This window comes from Pongo pygmaeus, chromosome 17 (assembly GCF_028885625.2).
Source record: "Pongo pygmaeus isolate AG05252 chromosome 17, NHGRI_mPonPyg2-v2.0_pri, whole genome shotgun sequence".
NCBI lineage: Eukaryota > Metazoa > Chordata > Mammalia > Primates > Hominidae > Pongo > Pongo pygmaeus.
This window is the reverse complement of record NC_072390.2, coordinates 78,320,212-78,342,660: the sequence shown is the minus strand read 5'-3', so window position 1 is coordinate 78,342,660 and position 22,449 is coordinate 78,320,212. Positions and strand designations below refer to the sequence as shown.

At 37.1% G+C, this 22,449-nt stretch overlaps 1 protein-coding gene across 1 annotated transcript in view; it reads left to right on the top strand.

Annotated features, from left to right (window-relative positions):
• The window catches only part of VPS4B (vacuolar protein sorting 4 homolog B), a 33,313-nt gene extending 11,610 nt beyond the window's left edge, over positions 1-21,703 (top strand). The window contains exons 3-11 of the mRNA XM_054460882.2: positions 543-699; positions 3,522-3,589; positions 7,180-7,299; positions 10,328-10,484; positions 10,835-10,983; positions 11,714-11,795; positions 13,749-13,968; positions 17,454-17,594; positions 19,921-21,703. Coding sequence (XP_054316857.1) covers positions 543-699; positions 3,522-3,589; positions 7,180-7,299; positions 10,328-10,484; positions 10,835-10,983; positions 11,714-11,795; positions 13,749-13,968; positions 17,454-17,594; positions 19,921-20,022 — 1,196 coding nt within the window. The 3' untranslated portion in view covers positions 20,023-21,703. The remainder of the gene's footprint in view (positions 1-542; positions 700-3,521; positions 3,590-7,179; positions 7,300-10,327; positions 10,485-10,834; positions 10,984-11,713; positions 11,796-13,748; positions 13,969-17,453; positions 17,595-19,920) is intronic.
• Positions 21,704-22,449: the final 746 nt, after the last annotated feature.

The following is a 22,449-nucleotide window of genomic DNA, read 5'->3' as shown; positions in this document are numbered from 1 at the left end:
TCCCATCTATTGCATGTGTTGCCAAAGTTCACTTTGAAAACAGCTCTGACAGAGGCCTTTATGTAGTAAAATTTACGATGTTGGTATTACACAGAATATATGGGATTTCCATCACTTTACTCTTCTGAAATAAAGCTTTTGTAGACATTCATAGAAATGATTAATACTGCTTTCCTTCTATTTGTCTTTTTTTATAATTGGGTTTGTGTAAGACAAGCAACTTTGAACTATCTGCAAAAATGTAAGGGAAGAGTATGAAAGCTTCAGAATATGAAATAATTTCCTATTAGTTAACATTAACTTAAAATACCCTACTGTCTTGCTCAGATTGTTTCTGACTCAGACCCACTGTTGGTCTCCAACCCTGCTGGAGGAAGGGGTAGAAAAGAGGTGATAATCACTGGCTGTGATGAGTTAGAGATGATCTTCCCTCCTTCTCCCAACATAGAATTTCCTTGTCTGAAAAAATACATATTTAAGAGTTCAAACCTTTCTACATAGAATACTAATGGAAAAAATTCTCTGTGATTTCCCTTTAATAGATGAAGCACAGGGTGATAAAGCCAAGCAAAGTATCAGGGCAAAGTGTACAGAATATCTTGATAGAGCAGAAAAACTAAAGGAGTACCTGAAAAATAAAGAGAAAAAAGCACAGAAGCCAGTGAAAGAAGGACAGCCGAGTCCAGCAGATGAGAAGGGGTACGTGTTTAAAATTGTTCAATTTTATTGTGGCTTTTTGCTTTTGATTTGTGAAATAAATTTCTTTTGATTAAAACAGGTGTCAGCAAACTATGGCTCATGGGCCAAAGCTGCCCAGCTACCTGTTTTTGGAATAAGCTTTATTAGAACACAGCCTTGCCCATTCTTTTACATATTGTCGTCCAGGGCTGCTTTCATGCCCTAACAGCAAAGTTGTGTGGTTGTGTGGAGACTGTATGGCCCACAAAACCTAAAATATTTATTTGTTTGGTCCTTTACAATAAAAAGTTTGCTGACCCCTAGTTTGCCAAGTTTAATGGATAATATTCCTCAAACAACCCTTCCTGACTGCCTGCTAGTAGGAGGAGAGAATTCTTGTAGGAACAGCACTCAGTTACTCTCTGGCCATTAGCTAATATGGAAGCTTAAGGTTATAGGAGTGACCTGAGAGTTAAACCTTTGACCACATGGGAAAAATGAAAAGGAACTCCAACAATGTAAATTTTTTTCGGATATCTTATGCAAAATTTTTTGATGTGAATTTGTGTTAGATTTGCTTTATATTGTCATTGTAAAGAAAACAACACAGCATAACTTATAAACATTGAAACTGATTTTTGGCATGTCTTCCTAGATGGGGGATGTATCACTTCTAGATGCAGAATTTGTTTATTCAGTATATGACATATGCGTGCCAAGTTTGTGCTCAGCACTGGGAACATATTCTAACCACATCCTCTCTGGCTGTCCTATTAATTGATGCCAGTAGTTCCAGGTAACACACCCTTAAGGAAATGAGACTCTGGGATGGAGTTATCTGTCCTGTTTGGGTTTGAAAGCAGTGAGATTCTGCTCAGCTTTAGAGGATGTGATTCTCATTGTTCATGGTATGCAGTGGTGCAGGTTACTTAAACAATACCCTGTGGTCACAAGGAATGAAGTGCCTTTTAGGCAGTGCTTTGGGGCTTCGTAACTGCTACCACAGACCATTTAGAAGGACATGAGGAATATAAGAATATATTGACTTGGCTGCTTCAAACTATGTGGCAGAGTTTGAAGGAAATGATAAGCTCAAGCTCAAGGTTTTATATTCTCTGTTCAAGATGTGATCAGGGAACCAGGGAGTTTCTGTGACACCCTAACAACATTTTATCTTCTTCATCGATAACATTGACGTAACAAAAATCAGATGATATTCTGATCTTATGAATTACTGAATTTCAACTTAGGGTTTCTTATATGAAAGTGAGGACATTTAGTATAAAACATGGACTGCAAACATGAAGTGAAAATATTGGGAAGAATTTAGTTGACCTTGACTGCCCGGGACCTCCAGCTCTCACTGAAACTCCCTTGACAGCAGAAGCTTCTCTTCTCTTGTCCATAGAAGCTCTTCTGATCTTGCTTGGAAACCCTGTAAGGATCTCTCCTGAGATGATTACCTGACAAGGTGATGCCAGTTTTTCTCCTGTACTGAACAGCAATCTTCATTTACAGTAGGACCCACTTTGGCTAATTTAAGCAAAAAGAGATATATTATAGGGTATTACCTTACAGAATAGTGGGGCCAGGGAATCAGACTTGGATCACAAGGAGAAATGGCCAACAGTACCAGGGTTGTTCAACTAGGGATCCCACTGTTGCCAACTCCTCTGCTAAGCACTGATGGTGCTTGGGAGCAGGCAGTAAATCCTCTGCGCAGCTCACTCAGCAAAATCAGTGCCTTCACCTGAAGAGTCTGTCTCCTTGTGAGCAGCCCCCACCTTCTTGGAAGAATTTAGGTCTCATGTGGAACTCTAGCTACAAGGGAGATGAGAAACGGCAGGGTTTTGTTTGTTTGTTTGTTTTTAATAAGGACAGCCTTTATAGTACTGGACAGCATGATAGAAGGAGGTTGGAGTGAGTGTCAAGTGAGTCTATTTTGCAGTGTCTACCTCACCCACAGCCCCACCATCCTATGGTAACCAAGGCAATTCCATTTTGGCGTAAAACATGTCATGCTTTTATCCCCCTTTATATGTTATTGTTTTAAAAATGATACAATGCCTTATTTTTGGCTTTATCACTTTTATACTTAACATTGTATCAGGAATATCTTTCCAATAAACTATTTCTACATAACTTTTAAATGTTGCAATGTATCCTGTCATATGCTAGTCCCTATAATATAAGTTACTTTTTCCCCTTTTGCAAACAGTGTGGGTGTGATTATCCTTATGGTCAAATCCTTGAACTTGTCTAAAATTATCTCCTCAAGATAAATTCCTAGATATGAATGAAATGCCTTGATCGACCTACTTATTCTTTGGGTGTAGTTCATTGTCATCAAGAAGCTTCCTCTGTCCTTTGGAATCCCCAGACTAAGGGTTGTAGACCTTTGTACCTTAGATAATTAGTGTTCCAGATTTTTTTCCTCCTAATATGACCTCTTGTTCTAATTTATATCTTGCCCAGTCCTGATGTTTTTACTGTTGTTGTTTGCAACTCTCCGGTAATTCATCTTGAATCCTTCATGAAGTGATGTGTGGGGCATGCATTTATGAATTAATACATACCTAAATATGTCATGGGAATTTGGAGCTAGTTCCTGACTTCATTCTGGTCTTTTTGTCCCTTTCTTTTACATGATTCTCTATTGATGATAACATGCCTGCTTCTTATTTTATTTACTACATTCTTTAAAATAAGTAAGCATAACTTTTAATGTAAATGTCTGATTTTGCCACTTAAATTACAAACATTTCAGGTTAATTTTTCCTTCATTTTTGCCTTATTTGATTGCAATGAGTGATCATTTGAATATATTAAATTCTTTTTATTAGGAATGACAGTGATGGGGAAGGAGAATCTGATGATCCTGAAAAAAAGAAACTACAGAATCAACTTCAAGGTTGCTTTAGATTTCATTTTTAAATTTACTATCCTATTAAAAAGACTCAAAGTGAATTGTCTATTTGAATTGTTTTTGTTCTCCCTCTATATTTAAATGAAGTTTAAGAACTGGCTTTGGTTCCCAATAGTCATGTGCTGGTTTTGTTTAGGGTGTTTTCTTAGGGTTTGCCCTCTAGGATCATGGTTTGGTCTTTTTTACATAATAGTTTTGTTGACTTCACATCTGCCTTTACAAGGCTCTCAGTCAACTTGATCTTTCTTTTGTTTATTTGCCCCCTTTTAGAGAAGGTAACATTTATACTATTAGCACACTGCAAAATTCGATGGTATTAAAATTTACTACTGTGAGAGGAGACGTTAGGACTTACACGTGGCTTTTATTGCCATTGCTGTAGCTCATTTATTGATGGTTTATTTTGTTTCTTAACTGCTCTTCATCTGCTTTTCAGTGTTCCTGTTTACATTGAAGTGTTTAAGCTTTTTGTGTTTACCTTCCACACCTGTAAAGCCCTTTCATTCTGTTCTACTATAGCATAGTGGCATAACAGAGGGGACATAGGTTTTTGGCTCCATTCAAGTCTTGATTCTGTTCAAGGGTCTGCCACTTAGAACTTTCTAATTGTGGGCGAGTGACTGAATCTCTCAGAGTCAGAGTCCCCCATCTCTAAAATAGAAATGAGTAATAGCTTTCTTTCAGGGCTTTTAAAATTAATGACAGTGTAAAAACTGCATAATAATATCGACGAAGTCTAGGGACTTAATAAATGGTAGCACTGTTTATCTAAAAAGGCATCTATTTGTTGGCTGGCTTTGTTAATCACTGAGATTTGAATATTCTTTGAAATAAATTATCTAACAATTTTTCAGATTGAATTTTTTGCTCACCCATTGGTAGTATGTATTTTGTTCATTTGAATCTTACCAAATAGAATGCATAACTGGGAAGGATTTCCATTTTATAGGTTCAGCCTTGGCTACTGAATAGTGAAAATACCTACCTGAGCCAAACTTTTAGCCTTGCTATACTGGTGTCTTCATTTTGGTAGTATTTTTGTCTTGCCTACCCTACTGGGATGTCTAGGAAAACACTGTAAGGATAATATGTTGACAGCAGACCAGGTAATGAATAGAGAACATCTTTAGATGCCAAGAACTTCAGTGGTAGATATAGTCCAAGGGCAAAAACTTGAGTTTACACTCAACTGTAGTGGTGTCCCCACCACCTGAAACTACTGGCACACACTGCGCACTCAGTTGGCACTTATTGGGTAACCCAGTGGGTCTGTGCCAGTGGCCTTATTCCAATTGTAAAGCAAGACACTTTTTCTGTCTGCTCTATTGGATTTGGTTTTGTTTCCCTCTCCCTACCCTGCCCCAGGTAAAAATCAGTTGTATATCTTTAATTTTCAAAAAGATACATTTTTTTTTCTTTTTTGTTTTTTTGAGACAAGGATGTCGCTGTGTCGCCCAGGCTGGAGTGCAGTGGCGCAATCACGGCTTACTGCAGCCTCGAACTCCTGGGTTCAAGGGATTCTCCTACCTCAGCCTCCTGAGTAGCTGGGAACACAGGCACACACCACCATGCCTGGCTAAGTTTTTTTTTTTTTTTTTTCTTGTAGAGATGGGGTTTGGCCATGTTGCCCAGGCTGCTCTCGAACTCCTGAGCTCAAGTGATTTGCCCACTTCAGCCTCCCAAAGAGCTGGGATTACAATTGTGAGCCACTGCACTTGGCCGATACAACCAATTTTTAATAGGGATTTCTCTAAATTTCCTATCACTTATGATAAGGGCCAGAAATGTAAAACAAACAAACAAACAAAAGAAAAAAAAACCCAAATACTTAAAACATTTAAATGAGGAAATGTATTTGAAATTTCAGGATGAAATAGAATATGAAAGGAGTCTTAGCCTTTTATATTTGAATATCCTTTTTTTTCTACTTTTTAATGGTTTGCTGCTGGATTTCATACTAGTATATCTTTTTTGAATTTTTCCTTGTTTTTTGAACAGTATTTTAAATCTTTTACTTCTGTTTTAGATTATATTAAGCGTATATTTGTTAAAATTAAAAATCGGTTTGTGATTTGAGTTTTCTGTTAGCTAATTTTATTCAGTGAATTTTTTGTGATTAAGTAATATACTAGTAAATAGTATAGTCAAAGACCGGATAAATTTATATCATTGGAAATACATTCCATTTGTTAGCATTTTTCAGTAATCCCATCCCCCCTTTTTAATTTTGCAAACCATGTCTAGTATGAGATTGTTTATCAGTAAACATTCCAAAGTCACCTTTTAACTTAAAAGTATTATATATGAAAACAAATCATGATACATTTTTAAAATTTATAGCAGAAATCTTGAGTTAGTCAGACGGTATACATATATAAAATAAGTTTATTTTTGTTTCACTGACATGAAATCCTAGGATTACTAATCTTAATGAAACATAAAAAAGACAAAGTGAATTTACTTTTTTCTTACTTTATAGTAGTCTGAACTTTTGGAATACAAAATGCTTATGGTTTCATTTAATTTTAATCTAGTAGCTAAAGATTTTCATAATTTAGGAAAGTAAGTTGCTAGTAACTAGTCTTAGAGTAACAGATTATCTTTCCTAACAAGAAGAAACAATCAGTAGAACTGATTTCATAAAGTAATAGATTGTATAAGTAGTGGTGTTCTGTTACACTTAAAACAACTAACTACATGTCATCTTAGAACAGGCTGCTGCATAGTTTATAGTGGAACAGTTTCCATATTCTAGAAAATTAGAAAAGCTTTTGATAAAAGAGAACTAGAAAATTTGTCAGTAGGCTATATTAAAAGACATCCTTCTTGGACTCTTACTGCAATAATTGCTTTGGCTTTTGAATATACTGCATTCAGAAGCTAAATCTTCCCTGTAAGTTAACTTTGTTAATTAACAAAAGTTGTAAATAGATCTATTTAGCAGCCAAATAGAAACTTGGGCAAATCTTAGGAAAGTATTGCAAATCTGCAGGGGTATGTTTTCTCAGTTTCCCATCATCTGCTTCCATTCCTTCCTTTCCTCTCTCCTTTTCCTTCTCCATTCTGTCTATCTGCCTATCTTGAGTTAAATTTGTTAAGCATATTTTTTTTTTCAGTGGTTGAGGAGAGGATTAGATCACCTTTTCTTTTGGTTAACAGGAGAAATGGTAGAACAAGTACTTTTGATACTCCAAAATCAATGTATTCAAATATAACCACCTTATGGAACGTTTGGTGCTTTTCCAAACATTCTGATATTCATTATGTCATTTGATTTTCGCACCAACCTATCTAAGTAGTTTGGGCAGATGGTATTATTTTCATTTCACAAGTGAGGAAGCTGAAACAGAAGGGTAAAGTAACATGCCCCAGGTTATCTAGTCATCCACCTGGTTCCTAGTCCTATTCACTACTCCCTAACACCTGCTTCCTGCTCACACTATTTCAAAAAGGTTGTTAGTACGTAAAACTTTCCCAATTTTATAATGCGTTTCTTTAACATCATTATTTCATGTTGTCTTCTAACTTTGGTGAAATAGTCTTTCTTAATTTAAAGATAACGTAATTTTTTGCAGGTGCCATTGTTATAGAACGACCAAATGTGAAATGGAGTGACGTTGCTGGACTTGAAGGAGCCAAAGAAGCACTGAAAGAGGCTGTGATACTGCCTATTAAATTTCCTCATCTTTTTACAGGTGACATAACTTTTAAATAATTTTATTTCATGAATTTATAAAAGTTCATTGATGACTGAGATGAAGCATTGTCATTCTTGTCACTAATGAATTATCTTAAATAAACTGTGACTGTTAAAAGGTGGTGATATATCTTTATACAAGATGTTTTATTTCTTATACATATCCATATTTGCAGTGTATATATATTGCAAAACAACCTAAATGTCAACCAGTAGGGTAATTCACCAACATGCAGTGGAATACTATGCACTTAGTAAAATAGAGTGTACATCTACATTAATAAATTGAAATCTGCATTGTATTTTATTGAAGAATGTCCACATCTATTACAAAGATCAAAAAGCAGTTATAAACTGAATAGTATGATTCCATGTTTGTTAAATGTGTATGCTGAGAAGTAAGTATAGTTAGATTGACATAGAAATATTAATGTATGCCTAGGGGATAAGATTATAGGAGATTTTTACTTTTGACTTTCATCTGAATTTTTGCAGTGGTTATGTATTAATTTTTAAAGAGTATTTCCATTTCTTAAAAAGAGGAGTAAGAATCACTTAACAGTTTCAGAGGAAGTGCATATCCTCTAGTAGCAAAAGGACATTTCATTATCACTGTGAAGAGAATATTGCTGACCTACCATCTGGGGAAACTTACAAGTTCTAGTTCCAGCAGTAAGTGATGTGTCTGTGCTAAACCATTCCTTTATATTATCCTTCTTGTGACTGATAGCCTGTGTCTGTAATATGGCAACACCCACAGTCTGACAGTCAGAGGTTTTTCCTTTTGCAGACATGTTGGTTTATGTCAACAGCAAATCTGCAATGTTGGCCTCAGACTGAAGAGTCCAGGCAGTCATATCGTATAGAGCAGTGATGAAGAGCAAAAAGCCTGTAGGCCACACACTGTCCACCTAGCTTCAAGGTGCAGTTTACTACCCAACTTCAGGAGTATGAAACTTAACAGCATAAAAGTTGACATCATAATCCTATAAAAGCACAAAACTATGGTTGAACTCATTTTATGGTATATTACTTATACCAGTTTTTCTCAAACATGAGTCATTTATGTATCTTCATGAATTTTTCCATGTATGTGTACCATTACTAATTTTTAATATTTTTTTTTGCTTATTTTTTAGAACAACATTTTTACTAGAGTATAGCATAAATGTACAGAGACATACAGGAGCCCCTGGGTGTTGGGCTTCCTTAATTGTCACAAAGCAAGCATGCCAGTGTCATCAACCAGATCCAGAAATAACAGCATTGCCAGGGACCTGGCAGGAGCCTTCTGCCTCATTCCTCCCAAGAGGTCATCTCTCTCTCTCGACTTCTAACACCAGAGATTATTTTGCCTGTATTTGAACTTTAAATCATCTCACATATTTTTACTTAGTAACGTTATTGAAAAGACTGCTTTGTGCCTTTGTAAGTGAAAAAAAAGTGTTTTTCCAATACACATTAAAAAGTTATTTAAATAAAAAGTATATACCACCTAAAAGTATTTCATGTTATACCAGTGGTATACGTACCATACTCAGACACTGACTTGTAAATGTATACATTTAAAATAGGAAAATGAAATTCAAGTAACAGTTGCTTTCATAACAGTTAAGTGAAACAGTGTTACTCATCTGCATATCATTCTTTTGCAGATACCGTGTACACATCCATAGTTTGCACCTAGGAGTTTTTTTTGTTTTGTTTTGTTTTGTTTCTTTTTTTGAGACAGAGTTTCACTCTTGTCGCCAAGGCTGGAATGCAATGACGTGGTCTCGGCTCACTGCAACCTCCACCTCCTGAGTTCAAGCAATTCTCCTGCCTCAGCCTCCCGAGTATTTGGGATTACAGGGATCTGCCACCACACCCAGCTAATTTTTGTATTTTTACTAGAGTCGGGGGTTTCACCATGTTGGCCACAGTTGTCCCGAGCTCCTGACCTCAGGTGATCCACCCGTCTCAGCCTCTCAAAGTGCTGGGATTACATACGTGAGCCACCGTGCCCAGCCATAGTTTTTTAAATGTATGTTTGATAATTTACTGCCAGCTATAACCCACCCTGTTTTATTTTAGGCAGGATTATAATTGCTCATTAGCAAAATTGAGGCTCAAAGAATTGATGCATTCACTGGTTATAGGTTATATTTTGGCAAAACTAGGATTTAAGGTAGTATCACCTTTTTGTTACCCAACCATGAAAGTCTGCTACCTAGCCAGAGGCTGAGGTGGGCGGATCACCTGAGGTCAGGAGTTCGAGACCAGCCTGACCAACATGGTAAAACCCCGTCTCTACTAAAATACAAAAACTAGCCAGGCGTAATGGCGGGCACCTATAATCTCAGCTACCTGGGAGGCTGAGGCGGGGGAATCGCTTGAAACCAGGAGGCAGAGGTTGCAGTGAGCCGAGATCACACCACTGCACTCCAGCCTGGGCAACAAGAGTGAGACTCCGTCTCAAAAAATAATAATAATAAAAGAAAGTCTGCTACCTATAACACTAACCTGTGCTTTCCTGTGGAATCAAGAATTCAGCAGAAACTCACAAGTCATCCAAACTTTGTTAGGTTCACTTTTCCAAAGAGCATAAATATTCAAAGAAAATCTCTTCCAGCTGCCCATTTTTTATGGATATAATTTTTGTACAGTATTCTGGTATCAAGCAGTGCACACAGTAGATGATCAGAAAGTACCTTTTAACTGAACTCTTTTCCCCTACTAGACTCCATGCAGGGCAGAAATTCTTTTGCCTGTGCACATGTTACGGTTTTGATACATATTGGTTGAATGAATGAGCAAACAAATGTACTTCCTGTTAGAAGGCTTATGTTATGTAAGTATCTTTTTGATAAAGTAGTCTCTAGAAGAAACAAAATATATTTAAGACATACCTTAGATTGATTTATTTTTTAAATATTGTTTTAATCCTTAGAGGTTTAGAGTGAAAATCTTTTCAGAGTATTCCTCAGTATAGATGATGCAATTAAGTGTTAAAATTCTCATAACATTTTTCTAAATGTAAATTTTAGGCAAGAGAACACCTTGGAGGGGAATCCTATTATTTGGGCCGCCTGGAACAGGAAAGTCCTACTTAGCCAAAGCTGTAGCAACAGAAGCCAACAACTCAACATTTTTTTCAATATCTTCCTCTGATCTTGTTTCTAAGTGGCTAGGTGAAAGTGAAAAGTAAGTAGTAAGTCAATTTTTTAAAGTTTTTTCTTTGCCTGTAATTACTGTATCAGTCCTAAATAGATTTCTTACATCACTCATAGATATTCAGAAAAGTGATGTAATATAGGTACTCACTTCTCTGTCAAATCACTCTGTAATCTACAATTTCTTTTGTGGGAAAAGATAGCATATATGTACAACCTAGTAAATCATAAAGTGAATTATCCAGTTGTAGCATTCTTATTTTCTGTACCTGAAACATGATTAGGCTTTTTAATCTACAGAGTTCTTGTAATATTGATATATTACTTTGTTTTAATCTTTTACTATTTTTTAGAGACTTAAAAGTTTTCATTTATTTTTAGACTGGTTAAGAATTTATTCCAACTTGCCAGAGAGAATAAGCCCTCCATTATCTTCATTGATGAAATTGATTCTCTGTGTGGTTCAAGAAGTGAAAATGAAAGTGAAGCCGCACGTAGAATTAAGACGGAGTTCCTAGTGCAAATGCAAGGTAGTGTTACTAATTTTTTTTTTTTTTTTTTTTTTTGAGATGGAGTCTCACTCTGTCGCCCAGGCTGAAGTGCAGTGGCGCGATCTCGGCTCACTGCAACCTCCACCTCCCAGGTTCAAGCAATTCTCATGCCTCAGCCTCCTGAGTAGCTGGGATTACAGGCACACACCACCATGCCCGGCTAATTTAATGTTACTGATTTTTAAAGTCGTTTTGTTTATTTTATAACAATTTTTATAACAGTAATGAAAAATTCAAGCAGAATTTCTCCATTCTAACAAACTGTTTCATTTTGCCATGTTTCATTACAATTGTCTTCCATATGCATACATAATTTTTACTCGGTTGTAATTATCTTGTAGGACTCACTGACATAAATAGAAAAGAGATTTAATGTATTCATTTATAATGTACCAGGAACAACTTCAGTAAAAGTAATATGTAGACTTCGAATGAAATTTTTCAAGAAATATTTTGAAACGAATGTTAATAGTATTTTCCACAATCTGGGAGATTTGATTCATATATTTGCATCATATTGCATCATAATATATTTGGATCATATTGCCATAAGGTGATATTTGATTAAATACAGTTGTTTTTCAAAGACAGACTCTCAAGATGAGGCACTTTAATGGTAAAGCACCACATTTCTTAACAGAATATATGGAAGAAGTTTAAAGAACACCAAAATGACAAATTAATTAAAGCGTTACCTATTTTAATGCAGGGGTTGGTGTAGACAATGATGGAATTTTGGTTCTGGGAGCTACAAATATACCCTGGGTTCTGGATTCTGCCATTAGGCGAAGGTAGGATAATACAGTAAATATCTTATTTCTCACTGCAGATGTAACAAGTAGATGTTAATTCCCTTTTTGTCTTGTGAGGAGGCATTCTAACAACTTTTCAAAAGATTTGTAATGTGCCCTAACCCTGTTGCTCCCCTGCCTTGAGGGGGAGAAGGGTGGTCATTTGCTTGTTTGTTTCCCTACTTTATCAAATATACAAGATTTCCACACACTTCTGTCTTTCATATTAGAAAATATATTACCTAATGCTTACCTTTCATTCTGATTAAGCTTGGTGGGCACTGATGCTTCAAAAATTTATAAACAGTTTGACAATTCAGTAAAAACCATTTATATAAAATTTTAGCAAAATGGCAATTCTATAAGTCAAAATAAGATAACCAGGTAAGATTTTTTTTTTTTTTTGAGTCAGAGTCTCACTCTGTTGCCAGGCTGGAGTGCGGTGGTGCGATCTTGGCTCACTGCATCCTCCACCTCCCGGGTTCAAGTGATTCTCCTGCCTCAGCCTCCCAAGTAGCTGGGACTGCAGGTATGCACCACCACGCCCAGCTAATTTGTATATTTTTAGTAGAGATGAGATTTCACCATGTGGCCAGGATGGTCTTGATCTCTTGACCTCATGATCCACCCGCCTCAGCCTCCGAGAATGCTGGGATTACAGATGTGAGCCACCGTGCCCAGCCAAGATTTTCTTTTTTTAGTAAAAAATATATGTCAGGCCGGGTGCGGTGGCTCATGCCTGTAATCCCAGCACTTTGGGAGGCCAAGGTGGGCAGATTGCCTGAGCTCAGGAGTTCAAAACCACCCTGGGCAACGTGGTGAAACCCTGTCTCTACTAAAATCCAAAAAAATTACCTGGCCATGGTGGCACACACCTGTCTGTAGTCCCAGCTACTCGGGAAGCTGAGGTGGGAGAATCGCTTGAGCCCAGGAGGCGGAGGTTGCAGTGAGCCAAGATCGTGCCACTGCACTCCAGCTTGGGCAACAGAGTGAGACTCCATCTCTAAAATAAAATATGTGTGTGTGTGTGTGTGTGTGTGTATATATGTATACACACACACACACACCTCTATCTATCTAATTTTTAAGTTGAAAATGAAACTTCAGCTCTAGGAAAGGTATACGGACTCTTCACTTTTCACTCTTCACAGTTCTCTATTACATTCATTTGTTTTGTATGGTAAAAATTAGCACTTCAGTTTTTGCCACTTTTATCCCATTCACTTGATGATTTGCCAGCATTCTAGCTTACCATCCAGTACCAAGAAAGGAAATGTGCAGGGTATTTTTGAAAAATTGCCTTATTCTACACCCATCTCTAGAGGCAATGGAAACTTTAAATTCTTTTCATTGTCAGAGTTACCTGGAGAAAAAACAGTCTGCCCAGACTACTTAAATTATCCCTCATCGCTGCTTCTCTGTCTCCAAATACTGAAATTCTAAGAAAGCAAGCAAAATTATTGTTAATGAAACATAGTGTTTATTCTTTATAATATAGGATTGTTCTGGATGTATATATTAAAGTGGACATTTTGTGTAATATATATCCTATCAGATTGTGAGGTAATTCTGTTTTGAATGTAGAGAATTACTGTGTCATCTCTACTCCTGTTTTATATTGTTAATCATTAGTCCCTTGATCAAGAGTTCAGAGTACAATTTTGTGGCAAACTAATCCTGTAGGACCTCTTTTTATTTCATGAATTCCAGACATAGGAACACTGTGGCCAAAATAACCCAAAAATGCACGAAAGATTCAGCCCCTCCAAACTGGCTCCCAGGCTATTTTGATTTTATTTGTTTGTTTTTAATGTGTCTGGATATTGTCCCTTTAACCTAAATGTGTATGTTTAACCTTGGCACATACAGGCCCACTTAACTTAGTATCTGTTTCTTCTTGGAAATACCCTAATTTTCAATTAAATATATTCTTGATGTAATTTCTGTTTTAAGATTTGAGAAACGAATTTATATTCCTTTGCCGGAACCCCATGCCCGAGCAGCAATGTTTAAACTGCACCTGGGGACCACTCAGAACAGTCTGACGGAAGCAGACTTTCGGGAACTTGGGAGGAAAACAGATGGTTATTCAGGGGCAGATATAAGTATCATTGTACGTGATGCCCTTATGCAGCCTGTTAGGAAAGTACAGTCAGCTACTCATTTTAAAAAGGTAAGTCATTTTCATCTATCCTTTCCTATCTTTTTTTCTTTTTTTTTTTTTTTTTTGAGACAGTCTCACTCTGTCGCCCAGGCTGGAGTGCAATGGCACTATCTCAGCTCGCTGCAACCTCCGCCTCCCGGGTTCAAGCAATTCTCGTGCCTCAGCCTCCTGAGTAGCTGGAATTACAGGCGTGTGCCACCATGCCTGGCTAATTTTTTGTATTTTTAGTAGAGACGGGATTTCACCATGTTGGCCAGGCTCGTCTCGAACTCCTGACTCCAGGTGATCCACCCACCTCGGCCTCCCAAAGGCATGAGCCACTGCGCGTGGCCACTTTCGTATATTTTTAAAATCAAGTTTTAAGACCGTCATTGGTTTGTCTTCAAAGAATTTGGGAGGATTTCAGTGTTGTATAATAATACAATAAGTGGGTTTACATAATAGACATATTTCTGTGTCACTGAAACAAGTTCTTCAATAAAGTTTATTTATTAGCCATTTTTGGCTGGGTGCAGTGCCCCATACCTGTAATCCCAGCACTTTAGGAGGCCGAGGTGGGCAGATCTCTTGAGCTCAGGAGTTCAAGACCAGCCTCGGGCAACATGGTGAAACCCCATCCCTATAAAAAATACAAAAATTAGCTGGATGTGGTGGCACACTCCTGTAGTCCCAGCTACTTGGGAGGCTGAAGTGGGGGAATCTCTTGAGCCCAGGAGGTGGAGGTTGCAGTGAGCCGAGATTGCACCAGTGTACTCCAGCCTGGGTGACACAGTGAGAGCCTGTCTTAAAAAAAAAAAAAGGCCTTATTAATCATCCTAATGTGTTTTAAATTTTCCTGTGAAATGATTTTTGACGTATTTGTGTATTATTTTGATATAAGTGTAGAAACTTAAATGTACAGATGTAAGGCTGCTTCTGACACATCTAGAATATTTTTGAGCAGAATCTGGTGCATTTATACCTCATAAAGTAAAAATAATAATAGCTAATATCTTTTAAATATTCACATGCCTGGCACTGTGTTCTATCTTTTATCTTACTATTTCATTTGGTCTTCACAAAAACAGCAAGAGAGGTACATGTAGCCAGCCACCTACTGGTGGTTAGTCTTGGACTTAGGTGCTAACACAGTAGCTAGAGTGGGACAGACGTGTGATTTGCCTGGAGGTGAGGTGTGTTTCTGAACCTGAAATCTCAGCCATTCTGCCATCCTGCCCCTCCTGTGTTCTGTTTTGTCTGCAAGAACAAGTTAAGCATCTGTGGCTGAGATAAAGTTTTATAAGAAGGCTGTGGTCTTGAGATACCCAGTTTGAGTAACAGTGAACTAGGTAATCTGGACCAACCCTTTTGCTGTGAACAACAGTATCCAGTATTACTCATGAACATAGATGTGAAAAACTATTAGCAAACCTAATCTCATAATGTATGTCAAGACTAATATGACTAAGTCACATATGTATATTTATCATATACCATAATAAGATTTTTTTAAGTTAACAAGCTTGAACTAAAATCTGAATTTGAAGCCTGGCACATTTACTTGTTATACCTTTTTGAGCAAATTCTATTACTTCTTTAAGGCTCATTTTTATCATTTCTAAAATGGGGATGATAATGCTATTTTGAAGTCCTTTCTGATAATGAAGTGATGTAATACTCATAAAACACCAGTTGTGATACTTCAGATGCCTAGTGAATGTTACTCATCCACCCTTCTTCAGCCATTTCATTACTGAAATACTGTTACGTTTATGCCACAGCCATTATGTTTTTTCTTAAATTCTCTTTGCCATTTAGAAACTATAAATGCATAGGAACTCAGTCCTTTCCCACTGAGAATTGATCACTCAATTCTGCATGTTACTGCCAGGGTGAGCTCACATGACGCTGAAGCCAGGTCCTTGTTAGTGGGGTGAAGGTGACTCAGCCGGATGAGTTTTATCTCTGCGGCTGGGGATCACCAGCTGCAGCAGACCTCTCAGCGGCTCCATCCTTTACTTCTTTTAAAGCTGATTATTTCAGTTAACAAGAAGAAGGTTCCCTGTTTATTTTTTGCATTTACTAGTATTTTATTTCTAAAATACTAATCTGGGACTGGTGGTAGATCAGAAAGTAGAGCAGTCAAAAAAGACAAAAATCCCTGACCTCATGCAGCTAAAATGTTGGTGAGTAAAGACAGTAAAATACACATAATAAGGTGAGAGCATGTATTTCTTCACATCTACACTAATACTGAGATAATATTTAAAGTCGATCATTGTGAAACAGATGTGAAAGTGCCCCCAAGTTGGCTGGGTACAGTGGCTCACGCCTGTAATCCCAGCACTTTGGGAGGCCAAGGTGGGCGGATCACAAGGTCAGGGGTTTGAGACCAGCCTGGCCATCATGGTAAAACCCCATCTCTACTAAAAATACAAAAATTAGCTCGGCGTGGGGGCGGGCACCTATAATCCCAGCTACTCGGGAGGCTGAGGCAGGAGAATTGTTTGAACCCTGGAGGCGGAGGTTGCAGTGAGCTGACATCGCACTACTGCCCTCCAGCCTGGGCTACAAAGCGAGACTCCGTCTCAAAAAAAAAAAAAAAAAAAGTGACCCCAAGTTGATGCAGACTATTGCCATCTAAATGTTTGCATGTGACTATGTCACAAAGATCTTTTTCTGAATATTGTTAAAACTTATAAATAAGTCGTACATGATAAAATGGCATTGATACTGCATGTAGCATACAATTTTGCACTTAGCATTTTTGTTGAAAGAGATTCAGTAGTTTCCTACTAAAGTTCCAAATATTACAGAAGTTTCTCAGCTATAGAGCAACTTCTGAGAATTTTTTAATATATCTGTTTTTGGTCTTTAAGATTACTACGACTTATTAAGCACTAGAGGGGAAAAAGAGAAAGCCACCGGTAACTTTTTTTTTTTTTAACTCATCTTCTGTGTGTGATCATACAAGTAATTTATTGTAGGAAATTTCAAAATATAGAAAGCATCAAGAAAAAAACTAAAAGCAGCTGGGTGCAGTGGTTCACACCTGTAATCCCAGCACTTTGGGAGGCCGAGGCAGGCGGATCACGAGGTCAGGAGATCAAGACCATCTTGGCCAACATGGTGAAACCCCGTCTCTCCTAAAAATAAAAAAAAAAATGAGCTGGATGTGGTGGCACATGCCTGTAATCCTAGCTACTCGGGAGGCTGAGGGACGAGAATCCCTTGAACCCAGGAGGCGGAGGTTGCAGTGAGCTGACATTGTGCCACTTCACTCCAGCCTGGTGACAGAGCAAGACACTCTTTCAAAAAACTAAAAGCAACCAAAATCTATCCCATTACCCAGGGGATAACTACTTTTTGTTGTATATTCTTAATTTTTTTTCCAAAAGTAAACACTCTAATAAAACATACAAAACTATTATACATTTTAACTTTCCTGATAATGGATTAAATCTTAATGTTCAATTTTGTTTCAAATACATATTTCAGATTACTGTTTATTTCAGGTTCGCGGACCTTCCCGAGCTGATCCTAACCATCTTGTAGATGATCTGCTAACACCTTGCTCTCCAGGTGACCCTGGTGCCATTGAAATGACATGGATGGATGTCCCTGGAGATAAACTTTTGGAGCCAGTTGTTTCCATGGTTTGAAATTTTGTTTGTTTTTAAGAAAATATTTTAAAACATTATACTTTATAATTTTCAGTTATATAAGATTTGCTAGAAAATCTTAGTATAAACAGGTGTATTTTACTTAATATTGTTGACTCACATTAAAAATTATGAAGTTAAATTGAACTTAAAATATAAAAAGTAATTATTTTTAAACTATTTTCTTGGGTTTAGAGGAACCTTTAAGTGAAAAAGCTATTTTTTAAAGCACAAGATTCTGACTTTACAGGTCTTATAGCTAGAATATCTCCAAAATGCTCATATGTAGTATAATTATTGTGAAGACCTAACTAAAAAGTAGGATTGGTGAAATATTTTTTTCCCCTGCATCTCAGATTTTTTAAAATAACCAGAAATCGCCTGTAATCCCAGCACTTTGGGAGGCCAAGGCGGGCAGACCACTTGAGGCCAGGAGTTTGAAACCAGCCTGGCCAACATGGCGAAATGCTGTCTCTCCTAAAAATACAAAAATTAGCCAGGCAGTGTGATGCACACCTGTAATCTAGCTACTCGGCTGAGGCAGGAGAATCACGTGAACCAGCGAGGCAGAGGTTGCAGTGAGCCGAGATTGCACAACCACACTCCAGCCTGGGCGACAGAGCGAGACTGTCTCCAAAACAAAAACAAAAAACAGGGCCAGTCACGGTGGCTCACGCCTGTAATCCCAACACTTCGGGAGGCCAAGGCAGGCGGATCACGAGGTCAGGAGATCGAGACCATCCTGGCTAACACGGCGAAACCCCATCTCTACTAAAAATACAAAAAATTAGCCAGACGTGGTGGCACGTGCGTGTAGTCGCAGCTACTTGGGAGGCTGAGGCAGGAGAATAGCTTGAACCCAGGAGGCGGAGGTTGCAGTGAGCCGAGATCACACCACTGCACTCCAGCCTGGGCAACAGAGCGAGACTCTGTCTCAAAAAACAACAACAAAAACAAAAACCAGAAATACTAATGCTTGCATCATCGTATTTATAGTGTTTTCTATTTCACTTCTCAAAGCTCCATAGAAAGTTTAAATATTGTAGTTCTATTTTTATTTTAAAAAATTACAGTTAATATAGTTTATATTGGAAGAATTAAAACAATCTACAAGACTTATTTTGCAAGGCATGTTATTTTTAGGGAACTTAGGGTGATTGAAAAGTTGTTTACTTAACGAAGAACATTCTCAGTTTTCAAAATTTTCTGTCAGTTTCAGATCTTCAAAGACCTTTAATGGCAGGTTTAATAGTAACTTCCAGAGGAGAAACTTTTATATGGTACATAGACATACATGTAAATGTGTATACACCCATATATTTGTGTGTGAACTAACCATAATGCTTATCTGAGAAGTTACTCAGAAACCCATTTGTTTTAATCCTTGGTGTATTATTTTTTATTTTTTGTACTTTGTTCAGCTTTGAAGAATTTTTAGTAACTTAGAGTGGTCCTTTTTATTATTTTTCATATCCTTTTACAGGAGTCTAGGCTTAGAAGTTAGTTTTTTAATGAATCTCTGATATTAGCATATTTTTCTCACCATTTCTATCTTAATTGTAACTAATTATTTTAAAATTCTGGTTAGTTGATTTTTCATAAAATCGTATTCTGCTTCACTTAAGTGTAAGTGAATGATATTTTCCTTTTGAATTATACTTGGAAAACTGATCTCTTGTTTAAGAAAAAGAGATAAGGCCAGAAATTAGATCATGAACATACTTTGGAGGCCTTGATCCTCAGACTAAGGGGATTGTCCTTCTGATAAGTAATGGGGAGCCATTTGATCAGTTCAGGGGAAGAAAGTATAAGTTTCTACACAAAGGAATAACATGATCAAAGATCATGAAAGATCTGTGAAAGAATAGGGGCTGGGTGCAGTGGCCCACGCCTGTAATCCCAGCACTTTGCGAGGCAGAGGCAGGCGGATCACCTGAAGTCAGGAGTTCGAGACCAGCCTGACCAACATAACGAAACCCCATCTCTACTAAAAATACAAAAATTAGCCAGGTGTGGTTTCAGGTGCCTGTAATCCCAGCTACTTGGGAGGCTGAGGCAGGAGAATCTCTTGAACCTCGGAGGCAGAGGTTGCAGTGAGCCAAGATCACGCCACTGCACTCCAGCCTGAGCAACAGAGTGAGACTCCAACTCAAAAAAAAAAAAAAAGAATAGGGAGTTTATCGTTAGTATCTTATGGCAGACTGCAAATATTCATATTTAAACTTAGGTTAAAGTTCATAACAATAATGATAATATGATGGTTTTTTATGTTGTTAACTCTATTATTAATATCCTCCCTACCCTTCTTTTTCCCTGACAGTCGGATATGTTGCGGTCACTATCTAACACAAAACCTACAGTCAATGAACATGACTTGTTGAAATTAAAGAAGTTTACAGAAGATTTTGGTCAAGAAGGCTAAGCCAAAGACAAGGAAGATGCTTAACCATATGTATTATTTCTTTCTTAGATATTTTTGTCTATTTTGGATTGCATTGATTGTTTCCAGTAAAACTCTTTTACCACAGGGAAATACACATCTCGCTTCAGAGTTCCATTAGGTTTTATATTGTACTTTTCCTCCATTACTTATTAAATACTCCTATTAACAAAAGGTACAAAATAACAGGTTATGAGGAAATGAGCGATATATGAATGGCATAAAAATAGAAATTACCCAGTAAAAAGGATGTCAGAAATTGACATACAAATATTTACAATTTTTATGAATGGTGGTCTTTGCAAAGAGCATTTATATTTTCTTTTTTTTTACTAAAATGATATAGGGTTTATTTTATATTTTCAAGAAAATTGTTAAACATCATTCTTATCAATGTAAAATTTATTTACGTTATTAAAAAATTACAAATGATAGAATCTTTACTCTCAGGGATGGGCAATAAAACAGCAAAGAGCATTGTGATTGGGTTTGAAAGATTTTGAATTATAGACAGTGCTCTTAATGGTTTTTAATAAGTTGATATTTTTTTCTGTGTAGATTTAAGTAATTTCTTTAAAAGCAGTAAGCTTTGGCTGGGCATGGTGGCTTATGCCTGTAATCCCAGCACTTTGGGAGGCTAAGATGGGTGGATCACTTGAGGTCAGGAGTTCAAGACCAGCCTGGCCAACATGGTGAAATGCCGTCTCTACTAAAAATACAAAAATTAGCTGGGCATGATGGCGAGTGCCTGTAATCCCAGCTACTCAGGAGGCTGAGGCGGGAGAATCACTTGAACCTGGGAGGCAGAGGTTGCAGTGAGTCGAGATCGCGCTACTGCACTCCAGCCTGGGCGCTGAGATTGCACCATTGCACTCCAGCCTGGGCGACTGAATAAAACTCTGTCTCAAAAAAAAACAAAAACAGTCAGCTTTTATATTTAATTAAATGATACCTTTCACTGTGCAATCTCAAGAGGAAGATTTTCTAAATTAGACATTGTCTTTACCTTAAGAAGAAAATTGTCTAGTTCAGTGTCTTTTTGTAGCAAGATTGACCAAAACAGGTGGTGAGTGTGTAATTTTTAACTGTCATGAAATACTGTAATGCGCACCTTTGCTAATAAGGAAATGGTCTCCCTTTGGATTATGGGAAGTTTCTTGTCTGTGATAATGGGGTGTCTGTGTACATATATGTATATTTCCTTTTTTAATACAGGATAATAATATGGGGTCTTGTCCTTCACCTTTTAAGTTCAGGGAACAGTTTGTCCTGACCACACATATGTTATCAGTGTAATGCTTTATGAAGCTTTAGAAATGAGCTCATGACTCATTAAAAAATAATAAACATGATGCCGTTTTAATATTTTCAAATAAATAATCTGAGGATGTGTTTCATACTTTAGCATCAACGCTAAGTTGTGCCTTGTAGAACTGCATTGTCTATACATGCAAAAGACTATTAAGTTAGAATGAACTAGATTCCTTAATTACAATGAAATTCTATCTTGCAAATGCTATAGAATAACTTGCATTTTAAAGTGTATTTGCACATTTTACATATGCTATGTGGTTGCCTTTGGGTTTTCTGTACAGATTGTTTTTGTTATTAAATGGAAAAGGCCTGAATTATGCTCTTATGTGAAGTAAATTGATATAACCTATTGACTGTATTCTGTGTATTCTTTATTTTGGGACCTTCTGTGTAAAAGAAAATATTACCTAAATTGGTTAGATACAAAGAAATCATTAAAATTATTAATGTATATATGAAAATTCTGTTTTTCAATGACTTTATATGAGGATTGAGAACTAACTTAGTAAACTAACACTGAATTCTTTGTGGATAAGATAATTTATACATCTTACCTGTTTATCAGCCTCAGAATTATACAGTACTGCTGTGTGTTCTTTAGGGACAGATACTCAAAGGCATCCGAATGGGCGTGTTCTATTTCTCTGGCTCTTGACCAGTAATTATAAAGTTTAGGTAGACATTTTCTGAGCCGGCAAGTAGGTCATAGTTGTTAAGCATCTCTATGACCTACACCCTGGATATTTGAAAGCATTTTGTCTCACCCTGAGAAATCTATAAGGACTCTATAATTATAAAACATGTCAATAGAGAATTGGCTTATGAGTCCACTGTCAACTACATGCAGAAAAACAGAAGGAGTGTACTTGATCAGCGCCACAGAAGCACCATTTAGCCACTTTCAGAGTTGATAAAGAGGCATATCTACCTGATGGTGCTGTATGTTGCAAGTCAAGCAACACAGTGCCCATTGTTGACACTAATGTTATTTTAAGTGTGTGAGTTTTCACAGGTGCCCTTTTCTTTCCTACTTTCATCCCTTCATTTGTATCCTCCACTTATTCTAATATGGTATCTTTCTTTTTTTTGCTAGTC